Source organism: Malurus melanocephalus, unplaced genomic scaffold (assembly GCF_030028575.1).
Source record: "Malurus melanocephalus ecotype Western Australia unplaced genomic scaffold, MMel_1.1 scaffold_137, whole genome shotgun sequence".
NCBI classification, from domain to species: domain Eukaryota; kingdom Metazoa; phylum Chordata; class Aves; order Passeriformes; family Maluridae; genus Malurus; species Malurus melanocephalus.
The window spans coordinates 629,868-641,611 of NW_026623369.1; the positions used below are offsets into that span (position 1 = coordinate 629,868).

At 40.8% G+C, this 11,744-nt stretch overlaps 1 protein-coding gene across 1 annotated transcript in view; it reads left to right on the forward strand.

Annotated features, from left to right (window-relative positions):
• The first annotated feature begins 8,606 nt into the window (after positions 1-8,606).
• CXCL12 (C-X-C motif chemokine ligand 12) overlaps positions 8,607-11,744 on the forward strand; it is a 137,639-nt gene continuing 134,501 nt past the window's right edge. The window contains exon 1 of the mRNA XM_057370981.1: positions 8,607-9,453. Within this exon, the coding sequence (XP_057226964.1) occupies positions 9,390-9,453 (64 nt within the window). The 5' untranslated portion in view covers positions 8,607-9,389. The remainder of the gene's footprint in view (positions 9,454-11,744) is intronic.

Genomic DNA, 11,744 nt, shown 5'->3' on the forward strand with positions numbered 1-11,744 from the left:
ACTTTCAGTCAGACTGATTCAGACAAAAAAATCTATTGCATTTATTGTTTCCTAAACAAGAAGACATTTAAACTTTTTTCTCAAATAATATAAATAGCATTTTCTTTTCCTATCACACAACAACAATTTATATACTAACTTCCTAATGCTACATTCAGGTACAATCTGTCTGCTGAAAATACTTGGCTCCTTTTGTAGAAAAAAGGGATTTTTAGAAGCCTTTGTTTTACTGACCTTAGCACCCTTTTGGTTTAAAGACACCACTTTGTTATTCCCTCACTTGCTGTCTTCCCATACCTCTTCAGCTATCCCAGAGTTACCTAAACTCAGGCCAGGTGAGCCAGGCCTGAATCTCCTTAGCCAAAAGGAATCTTTCAAGAAATAGCCATACTTTTACCTACATGACTTACAAGCAAAACAACATGAAATACACTTGTTCCCAAATAGTAAAACAATTCCTCAAGCTCAGGTTTGATACCATCTTTTGCAGCTCCCATGAAGCCTTCACCAGTTTTGGATCATAAATAAATGAAARCATTACTGACCTTGTGCCCGAAGTCATGTGTTTGGCTGAGCAGCTGCAGCTGCAGAAGAATKAAAATTCAATTCCTGGCTGTTTGGATGCAGTGCTGGCAGTGAAAGGATGGTCATGCACTGTTTTTTCCCCRATCATGCAGCAGCTTGACAATAAGCCTGTGTTTCTTTCCCACTCCTCATTCCTTCTGCTATCACTTCAGCTTTCCCCTGATGTGGCACCAGAGAGAGGGGGCTCCTTTTGTTCTCCAGCCTCACACTTCAGCTCCTTAGATACCACAGCAGTAACAAGGCTCTTCTACTATCACAGATTGCTGGATTTTTAAGGAGAATACCAGCCTCTGTGGAGTGGCAGAGCATGATCAGGAATTTTGAAAATAAATATATTCATAGATACAGCTTATCATACCTAATGAAATTGTCGATAGGGCTGCAACAATTTTCTCTTTTACTCTCAACCCAGCYATTCCAGCTTCTCATGTTATCTGGAAAGGATGGAAGGAGCTCTGACTCTTTGATACCTCTACAGATGTTACTGCACATATTTTTCTTTTATTCTTTTAATACTTCTTTTGCTGTTCCATAATTCTACTTTGTTGCTGGAGTTGTTACGGGAGATTTTCCTGCATTTATATTTCACCTCTTAAATGTCCATAGAATTGAACAGATATTCCCTAAATGAATAGTTTAGAATAGAAACTAGAATAGTTTAGAATAGAAACTAGAATAGAAACTAGAAGGCTTTTCTATAATCTGTATGGACTCAGAAAGCATTGGCAAGATGGGCACACGTGTGTCAGTGGTCTCAAGCATACTCTGAGTGGGCCAAAATTGTTCAGCAGTGGAAATTAGGTATGTCTGAATAGACAGTTCAGACAGGCCCTTTTCAAGGTATTCAGGGCAATGACCTTTCTGAGTCTCTTCTTTTTGTGGAGCACAAGCCTGGTGCAGCTGTGTTCCACCACGAGTGGTGTCCTCACTACAACAATACAAACTTTGCAGAAGTATGATTGAGGTTCTTTTTCTTTTTCGCTTGTGTACTCTGGTATAAAGCTGGTGGGTTTGACATTCTGCATGTTCCAGGTATTTTTAAATCTTGAAACGAATTATTCTTCCTTGTTCAGTTCCCCATTTTTGCTCCTCCAAATATTCTTTCTGTCTTGCAGATACTGTTCGTCCACATAGAACAGATCAGCTTAAATACTGAGATGAACATTKACCAGGGTTTTGAGCAGGATTTGATATTTCTATTTATGTTGCAGCTTGCATACTTTCTTCTTGCAGTACTGCCTGTGGTTAAGATGAGAAATATTTAATATATCCTCAGAAATTATTTTAATATTTTCAGATCAGAAAGAAATATGAAAGAAAATCTCAGGAGAYGACCTGTTCCTACAAGACTTGTTATCAGGCCTTCAAAGAGAAATAGAAGCATCTGAGTTCAGTTTCTGGCAGGGAACTAGGAGAGAAAATTATTTTCAAAGAGCTGGTTTAGAACATGGAGTGTTTTYAAATATTGATTCTACACATGGGATGGAATTTTATAAAAAACCTTCTCATTATTTCCTTTCATACATTCCGAGTTCTTTCATCTTTCCTGTAAGAAAAGCAGATTTCCCCCTTTTAAAAGCCTCAGTATCTTCTGAAGCTTGACATGCATTTCATGAGTGAACTGTTCAAATATGTGCTTGCCTTTGTGCTTGCCTACCTCATGCTCTTCTAAATCATTAAGATGTACTATTAACTTGCTGTGAACAAAGCCAGATCCATTCTTTAGTGCAAAGCAATGCTCCACTGACAAAAAACCTCACTAAAACATTGCATAAGCATGGCATAATACCATAAAGAGCAAATGCCTGGATAAAGTCATTGCAGGTTATTAGCAGTAAATGTTTGAGGTGAGTGAGGTGGGCAAAGGTGAACCAGGATGAGTGTTGGGCTGATTTTTTTCAAACAGACAGACACGCACACTGTTGTAAATGGTCAGTTTTCAGTGGAAGTTACTCACGCTATAATCAGGTAGGGAATTCAGTGGAAATGCTTAAAGGTTGAGGTGTTGCTGTCAGAGTTGTGGCTGCATCTTCACAGATGTGGTCATATGTAAATGAAATTTAAATTGGTCAGTCTAGGTGCCCTTACATAAATGCCTTTACATAAATTGTTCACTGCATACTCAGTTTATGAAGCCTCAACTCTTTCCAGCTCTTTTTATGGATAAAACCCCATCAATGTACAGCATACAATCCCTAGCATTCTGGTGTTTTGTGTTAAATCCTTGCTCTCCCCGTTCCCTCTTGCTGCAGGAATTGGACCTGACTCTGGAAATGACTCAGGAATGGAAGATATTTTTACACAGCTGAATATAGCAGTTCATCATGGATCAAATATGTCCTTTCGGCGTCTTCATCCAGCGAGCGAATGTAGTTATCAGAAACGCTCGGCTATTTTAAGAATGTTAAGGAGAGCGTTTAAGGGGAGGTATGCTTTTCTGAGAGACAGACTTGTTTTTGTAGAAGTTGCCATCCAGGAGTCTCCAAGGGAACACAGAGCAGCAAAAACAGAAGGAGCCCCTTGTGCACTCATATGGCTTTAAAAACATTTCATGTCATAATGGAGTAAACAGTCGTTTCCTGAGAGTGAAGAAAACACTGAGGACTAAGCACAGGGTCTCACAGCRTGCTCTCCACTGAATCCCTGGGATAATACCTGCTTCCAGCAGCATGCCACAGCTGCCCTAAGCCACACAGCCCATGCTGAGTGCTGCTGGCCCCCAGTACAGGCACATTTGGGGAGCTAAGGCAGACCCTCYCTACTCAGCAATGGACCCTACACCTCCAAACAGTGAAAGAACCGCTCTCAGGGGAGTTCATRCACACAGAGAAAGAAGTGCAGAAGCACAAAGCACCAGTGAGAACAGGTGCTGCTTGGGTGAGAGATTCTTCTCAGCTCTGTCAGGCCTGCAAAAATATTTCTGGTGGTCATCATCAAGATCAATGGGTTTGCCTGGGGATTACCAGCAACTGGCTGAGCAGCACAGTATTCATAAGTGASACTTGTGAGTGAGGTGGCCCTGAGYTGGCACTTAGATAATTATGAATCTTGCATGACAAAGGTTAAGTAAGAAGTGTCAAAAGGAAGGGTCCATGAGGCCCAGAGAGCGCTGCATGCCTGTCTGTCCTGCTCACACTGCTGCTGCCATGTCTGGAAGTGTCCCAGGCAGCRCTGCCCTCCTGCTCAAGCACCAGCAGCCCCACAGAAGGGGCAGCTTGCTCATGGAAAGCTCAGCACCAGCAGCACCTGTCTCTCTGTTAACTTACCGAAGGGAAATACGACTTGTGGAAAGAGCAACTATTTCCATAATACCCTCTTGCAGTTGCTGAAGTTTATGACATATATGCAAGCCAGGATTTCTTCACCTCCGAGGGTGGATGAGGATGAAGTCTGTGTTGCAATTTATGAGCTTTGCATTGTTCAAATTGTTTTGCCTCACAATCTGCAGGCAATTATTTTTTTTATCCTTCTGCTCATTTTGTAGTAATGTAGAGCAGTATCTTGTCACCCCCATGAATCAACTGTAATTAGAGAAGATTTCCAAATTGTAAATCACTTATTTTTTGATTTGTACCTTTGTACACAGTAGGAACTTCTTTTGAAATAGCAAAGGTCTTGCTGACTCACAGATCTGATCTTTTTTCTTTAAAAAATGAAGATACAGTTACCAATACAAACTGCTGGTCTGCTCTGAGCATCAACATCAATTTTCCCACATGAAACAGTCTCCTGTAAATAAAGAAAAATGAAATATAAAGTAATTATAAAATTAAGATGATTACTTTGTACTTAAGACACAGAATATTGTTTTGATCTTTTGTAAGGAAAATGGAACTTGATCAAAATATTTTAACCTTAGCTATAGAAATGCACTTTAAATAGCAAAGCTGCTTATCAAATATAGTCTGTGTTTTCAATAGAAGCTTTCCCTTATAAAGACAAAATTTGCCTGCTGACCCCAAAGTGATACTTTTCCAAACCAAATGAAGAACCTACATGTTCTATTTTACTTATGTCAACAAAATGTTTCATACTCTTGCGTGAAGGAAGTTAACTTCTAAAATGTTAATGCCAACACTGCTCCACAACATTGCACAGAGGAAAAATGAAACTGATGGACCACTTTCAAGCTCTGCACCACGGAATGTTGCACTAGACATCGGAAGTTTTCCTTAAAAAAGGGAATATTCTTTCATTAAGACAAGTAATATCAGACAAGGGCATAATTCTTACCATCACAAAAGAAATGCATATCTTTTTGATGATCAGGATGGCTTGTTTGCTTTGGAAGCATTTTGTGAAGGGTCTTGAGGCAGGAAGATCCCTTTGCAGAGGAGTCTTGTGGCTGTTTCACTCCCCTGGAGCAGGGAGTAGTGGCCATCTGAAAAGCAGTGAGGTCCCAAGGTCTGTGTAAGAGGATACCAGACCCAAGTGGGACTTTCAGTCTGCACTGAAGAGGCTCCAGTATTAGAGAACAGGTCTAAAAAGCTAGTAATTTGTATTTTCTTTTTGAAAGACAACAGGAAAACTAGGCAAGTCTTCACTGTCCCACAAGTTGTGGTGTGGTGATCCTATGGTTGATTCTGGTCTGAGCTGGCAGCATCCCTACACAGCCACACACAGGGTGCCATGGCAGCATCACTTGTAGGGTCTGCACCCCCGCACTGCACTCAGCCCCTCTGCTGGCAAAGCTGGGCTGACATCTCCCTGCTGCTGACATTCCCTGGTGCTGCTGCAGCACTGCCCAAATCAGTCAGCCCTTGTTGTGTCCACAGCCTGGCTCAGGTCATCCTGACATCTTGAAAGAACTGGTGTCCATGTCCACTGGCTGGGACATTGGGTCACTCATCTCTGTTATTCGATCTTCTCGAGTAATTCTGATCCCCAGGGCTTTTGTTTCCTTCCTGTGCTCCGGTTGGCACCTCCAATTAGGAGGATTTTGTGCACAAACTGTCCCTGCTACTTGTCTGAACAGCTTCTGAGCTGGAATTTTGTTAATCTGAATGAATATTCCAATAAGTAAATGAAAATCATGTCTGAAATCCTTCCTTCTGTGCCCTAAGGGATGYCAGATTTTATTCATATCAATTGTAAAGACAGGCATGTCCTAATTACAAATTGTACTGAGAGAAACTTAAGAGAATGGACTAGTGGAGATAAAAATGTCTTTTTTTCTTTTTGCCTTAAAAAAAAGGAAGTATCTGAAAAAGAATATTTGAACAAAATTTTAACAGGTAGGTAAATTCTTAGAGTTAGCAATGCTGTCAAAATTTTAATCCAATTCTATCAGAATTCTTCTTTGTTTAGTAAATTGTTCCCTGAGCACAAGATGAAGCAACCCTGGTTTCCTGTCAGTTTGTACCTTACAGCTGATTGCAAGCTCCAGTTAAATATTTCCAATGTTTAGGGTATCTCTCTTGCTCYTTTTCTTCCTCTTCTAATTTCCTAATCAAGCTGCAGTTTTTCACTGGTCAAGACACTTGCAATCTTTCTCTTCTAGCTGGTTGACATTTTGTCATGAAACATACAAAGCCCTGATTATTYTGTGGAGAACTATGCTGATAAACAGGGAACATGCAGACAAACATACAGGCACCATAATCTCCTGAACATTGTTCCCTTAGGAAGGCAGCTAAACCATCCTCCCTGGAGACTTTAATAACATCTCTGTATGCTTCTCTACTGCTGCTTGATTGCTCATCTTCATGTTTTGAAAAGGGATTGTGCCATTGAAAAATATAATTTTGTTTTTAGACTAGTATTATTTTCAAATTAAAAAGACATTCACAAATACATTTAATAAATAAGTTATTCTGATATTGTGGACCCTGTGCAACCAGGCTCCCCTTTAAACTTAAGCACAATGTGCAATGCCAGATTTGTATGTGATGCAGATACTGGGTACCTGCCTTTTTATTTTCATAAGGAAGCRTTTGTTTTCGCAGAAGGCATTGGATTAGGAGACACCCTGAAGTCAGTGCCACTGTCTTCTGCATGGTTCAATTTTAACAAGGGAGGAACTGAAATTAGACCAGTTCAGAGAAAACAGGATCCACCCAAAAATGGATGGGAGTTCCCAGTCTCCAAGGATTTGGGTATGTCTGTGGAAACAATCATTAGCATTTTGTGAAGTACGAATTCTCACTCAGCGTGTTCAGCACCCTGGAAATTGCTCCACAGATTGTGCAGAAGTGACCCACATCTCCACACCGTGTCCTAGCAAGGGGCATTGAGGAGGGCCATTGGGATTATCTGTGGAAGGAGACAGCCCTGCCTTCCCCACGGCAGGATTGCCTGGCTCAGCAGATCTCCCACACGATGCCTTCCCCACCTGTGATGYTGCCGCTGGCGCCAGGGCAGGGGAGCAGCGTGAGGGGCAGGTCAGCTCTGGGATGGCTTCTGTGACCACTGCTCTATAATTTTCACTTGGGACAGCAGAGAATTACAGCCTTGGAATTTATTTATTAGAAACTTAAATCAAAGCCAGAGTTAGATTATTGCTTATGGCAAATTGGCTTCTCTATGTGGTACACCAGCCGTCAGCCATCAGTGGGTAAAATCATAAATACAGGTTGTTCACGCACACAGGGTGTGCTCTTGCAGTCTTCTACTCACAATGGCTATTTTTTCCCTTACATGGCAATTCGCCTCAGAGGGAATTTTGGGGAAAATGTTTTTTTCGTAATCACAAAATGTCAGGCATTAATCTATCTTTCGCTATTTCTTTAATCCTTGGCCACTGCTACCTGTGGGACATTGGACAAAGGGTAGAGTGTAGCAAAAGAAGGGGCTACTCAACACATCAGTAAGCAGATCCTGGATCTATCAGCAAAAAATAACCAAATATGGTCTTTAGTGCCATTTTAGATGCACTTGAGAACCTTGCCTGCCTCTGGGATCCATCTCAGGCTTTGTATGTAGTAATTTTGGCTGAACCAGTTTTCTTGCTGCATCATGTCTGGACTGTGTGAAGTGTTTTATCTTTGTCTGCTAAAGATTGCTTTATTTACAAAACTATAAGTAAATAACGGAGACTGGATTTTCAGGTAACCTTCACTTGGTTTATGCAAAGCAACAGCCAGATTTTCAGGTGGAGAAGAATTTTTCCATCTGTGATGGGAACAAATTGGTTAAAATCCCGAACATTTCTTGTCTGCAAAATTTACATTGTATGTAGCTGAACATTAGAGGAAAAAAAGGATGAAAGAAATGGTCATTTATTAGAGGAATTCTAAATGTTTTCTCTTTCCCAGATGATGCAGACTAGCCAGTTCTGTGCATTCAAAGCCACAAACAAACTCTCCAGGATCAGCAGGTGCTCCCAGTTTTCAGGATTTTTCTCTGTGACCGAGGCATCCCTTTGAATGGGAGATCGGTGTCTGATACCCTCATGTGATTCCAGGAGTAGCAATCTTTGTGGAAGTGCTGACTAACCTTTCAATAAAATCTTGGTAAATACATTAATTTATAACATCATTATGATTTAAATTGTGGTTTTTCACRTGTGGCTGTGACAAGCCTGGGAATTATTAGGATGATCATATCAGGTTTGATATTTTCCYTGGACTTCAGAATACTTGATAAATAATCTCTTAGTTTTTTATCTAATCTCTTAGTTTGATGTTGCACAGGTTAGAGGGTTTTGGTTGGTTTGTTTGTTTGTTTTTCCTGTTACTGATATATTTGTTTTTGGTATTAACTCTGGTGGTGAGGCCACTTTACACCATCATGGTTAGAAAAGTCATGTATTTTCTTGCCTGCAACAGACTTTAGCTTGCAGAGATCTGTCTAACACACGGAGTGTGTAACTAGATGAGCTGCAGAGGTTAGCTCTGTTAGCATGTGAATCCCAGAGGGTTTGCTGCCTTTGAAACATCAAATGCACGATGCATCAGGTACTCAGTGTGCACWTATGCAGTTCTGTTTGAGAAATCAGTCAGAAAGAGCATCACTACACCGAATTGAAAACAATCACTGATATTTCCCGTCAAAGCAATGCAGATTTACTGAATTTGCATGAAATGAAATAGCAGGCTTTTATTACACAATACACATTTTCTTGTTTATTAGTAATAGATAGGGGTGGCCATTTAAGATGAAGCTGGTTTGCTAAATGCAATCATAGCAKGGAGAGGTGTGCTGTCTCCTGGAAGAGCTGAGGGAAGCTGAGCTCCAGCTGTGGTGAACACATGTAAGAACACGCCATTCCACACACACCCTGGCGTGCTGTGGCTCCCTGTCCCACCCACTGACCCCATGGGCACTGGGAGCTGATGATGCTGTGCACTGTCCTGCTGCTCCTGCCACCAAACCACACAGCGATGCTGCAACAGTCCAACATTGCACTGTGTTCAAACCACCTCGGAATTAAAAAGCTGATGGAAAGTTACACAGGGCAATTAATCATCATGCACCCATGTTTGCTTTTGTTTGCTATGTAATTGCTTTTTTTTAGTCTGCTTTCTGGTCTTTGAAAGGGAAAGAGACACTCCTAGTACATATCACAATTTCAGTTCCAAATTCAACTACATGTTGCCATATTTCTGCTCAGGGTGAAGGAAAAAAAATTTTCATTTACCCTCTCCTGCTTTTCGTACACCTCCATTTATGAGTGATTCATCCAGGGCACAGTAACTTTATAGACTTGTGAACTCAGAGGTCTGCTTTCTCATGACTACTTTGAATAAATCAGATTTTAAACATGATTAAATAGATCAAATGAAATATTAACCACAGTACAGTAAAACAGAAATCCTACTTGGCTTCAGTTCTTCTTAGCAGCTGTTCTGCACAGGTATGGAGCCATGTACACACCTACTCAGCTGCACAAGAAAGCTTTTCAAAGACACCAGGCTTTTCCTCAAAAGGGTAGGACAAAGGCAAAATGCTATTTTTAAAATAATCTTTCATCTTTCTAACTACWGCATTAAAGTAATTGTAAAACAGATTAATGTTTTCAGAAATATGATTTRACTTGCAATTTCTAATTATTGTTAAGTGAAAGCTCTGAACAATTTGATTAACAATTKTAACTGCTGATTTTCTACTGGAGATTAACTTCGATTGCATTCCATTCAGCTTSCAATTTTCACTGTGCTTGCCTGAGATGTTCAATCTTTTTAATAAGAAAAATGCCCATCTGAATGGCTGATCTGAATGCCAGTAACATGTGAGTTACAGTCATAAAAAAGATTTAAAATATTGCTCAACCTGATTTTCCTAACACTTTAGTTTCTAATTGCTTGACAGACTTAGCTGGTTATGGCGCACTTACTTGAATAATTACTTTTTCAATAAAAGTGTAGAGTAACAAAGTTTAACTTTCGCATGCTGGTTTTGTGCGGTCCAGAGTGGCTGCATGAGCGTTTCACAGGTGACACAAGASTTTTCACAGCTACAAGCAAGCGACAAGAATTGAGTCTGAAAATGGCACACGGGACACCGCTTTGGGGCAGAACCAGCACAGTGGCTGCAACAGCATTTCCGTGGCAATATAATTCCTTGTGGTATGTTTTATTTTGCCTTATCTGGTAGTTTGTCTTACATGATCTGTCACGGTGTATCCTGTCTTGATACACCGTATTCATGGAGTAATTCACACCTGTGGCACGATTTCAGAAAGAGCAGCGCTGAAATTAATGGGTTTGGGGTGTTTTTAATTGTAGCTGCAGGACATGAAGTAGAAAAKATTTTGCCATTTTGTGCCAGCTTTTCCATGGTTGAAAGTGCCGTGTAAGTGGTAAACAAAACGACGTGGAATTTTGATTTAGAAGGAACCAGCTTGAAAAAGGAAATGTTTGTGTTTGTGATTACGAGTTGGAAGTGAAGAAAACATGAAACAATGAGGTTRATAAAATGATCATAGCATAAATGCAGTATTTTAGCACTGGATTARAGCCAGGAAAAGTAATGACAAAAGCAGAGCCTTCTCCATTTCCAAACCAGTCAGCAGGATCTTGTTTGCAATTTCCTTCTTAGGCCACTTCCATGAGAGATGTTGACAGTAAGATTGTAATATTCTTGACGCTGTCACAACATGCAGTCCCAATGTGAAACACAGAACATGTCTATGCTGGAGAAGACACTGAATTTCCATTTCYACAGCTGATGATTTCTTCTGAGCTTACAGATGCTTGCATGAGAAATGGATGCTGAAATGAAATAATAATTAATTTGAGAGGAATAAGATGGAGTWCCATTTTCATGCCTGTGCCTAGGTTTTTGAGGGGAAGGTGCTGCTAAAGGGTGCAATTCCCTTYTCAAGTCCAACCCTCCAAGAACCTCTCAGATCAAGCTCCCTTGCCATGCTGCAGAAAGTTTCTAAATGCAGAAAAGGGCTGGGGACTGTCTCCTCAATAGGTACAAAAGCAAAAGAAGTTATAAAGAACCCAGAGAAAGTCTCCCCACCTTGAAAGAGAGAAATGTAGTGCTACTATATCAAATTATCACTACAGCAAATTCCCCCAGGAAATTCTCTAATTGGTTGCGGCCTACAGAATAGCCAGTGTAGAAGAGCTGCTTCCTCTCAGTTTTGTGCACAAGAAAACTTTTTGTGTTCTTCTGCTTTCTCATGATATTGCAGTAATGCATTCTAGCAAAAACATTACTGAAAAAAATTGCTTTTTTTATGGTGCAAAATGTGTTGTGCATCAGCAGGCATCAAAAGGTGGAAGGTGAGGTTTGCCAAAAAGACCCCAGAAAAACAGAGCAAGTTATCTAGGGCTGCCATATAGTCTGTCTCTGCTGGGGCATGGCCCCTGTATCTGCTGTCTTCTTTCCTTCTGGGCACAATTTGGTGGATGTTAGCCCCCTCTGTGTCATTGAAAGCCTCATCTAAATTAGCTGTGTCACTCCAGGCAGCACAAGTGTGGGGCAGTGGGCTGGGGGCTGACAGGCCAGGCTGGGCACCTGGGTGAGTAYCAAACACAGCTTCTCTTACAGAGGAGTGTTGGAGAGGGACAGGCAGGAAGGAACTGTACAATCACATCACAGTACATCTAATTCTGTTTAGCATGACTTGAGCAAGATACTATTTCCTTTTAAATAGTGCTCTTGGGGTGAAGAAGTGGCTGGGCAGAAGGAAGAGATGAGAGTGGGATGGGGATTAGTGTTAAAATGCTGTTCACAACTTCCTCCTGAGCTGTAGGAAGTCCAGGATG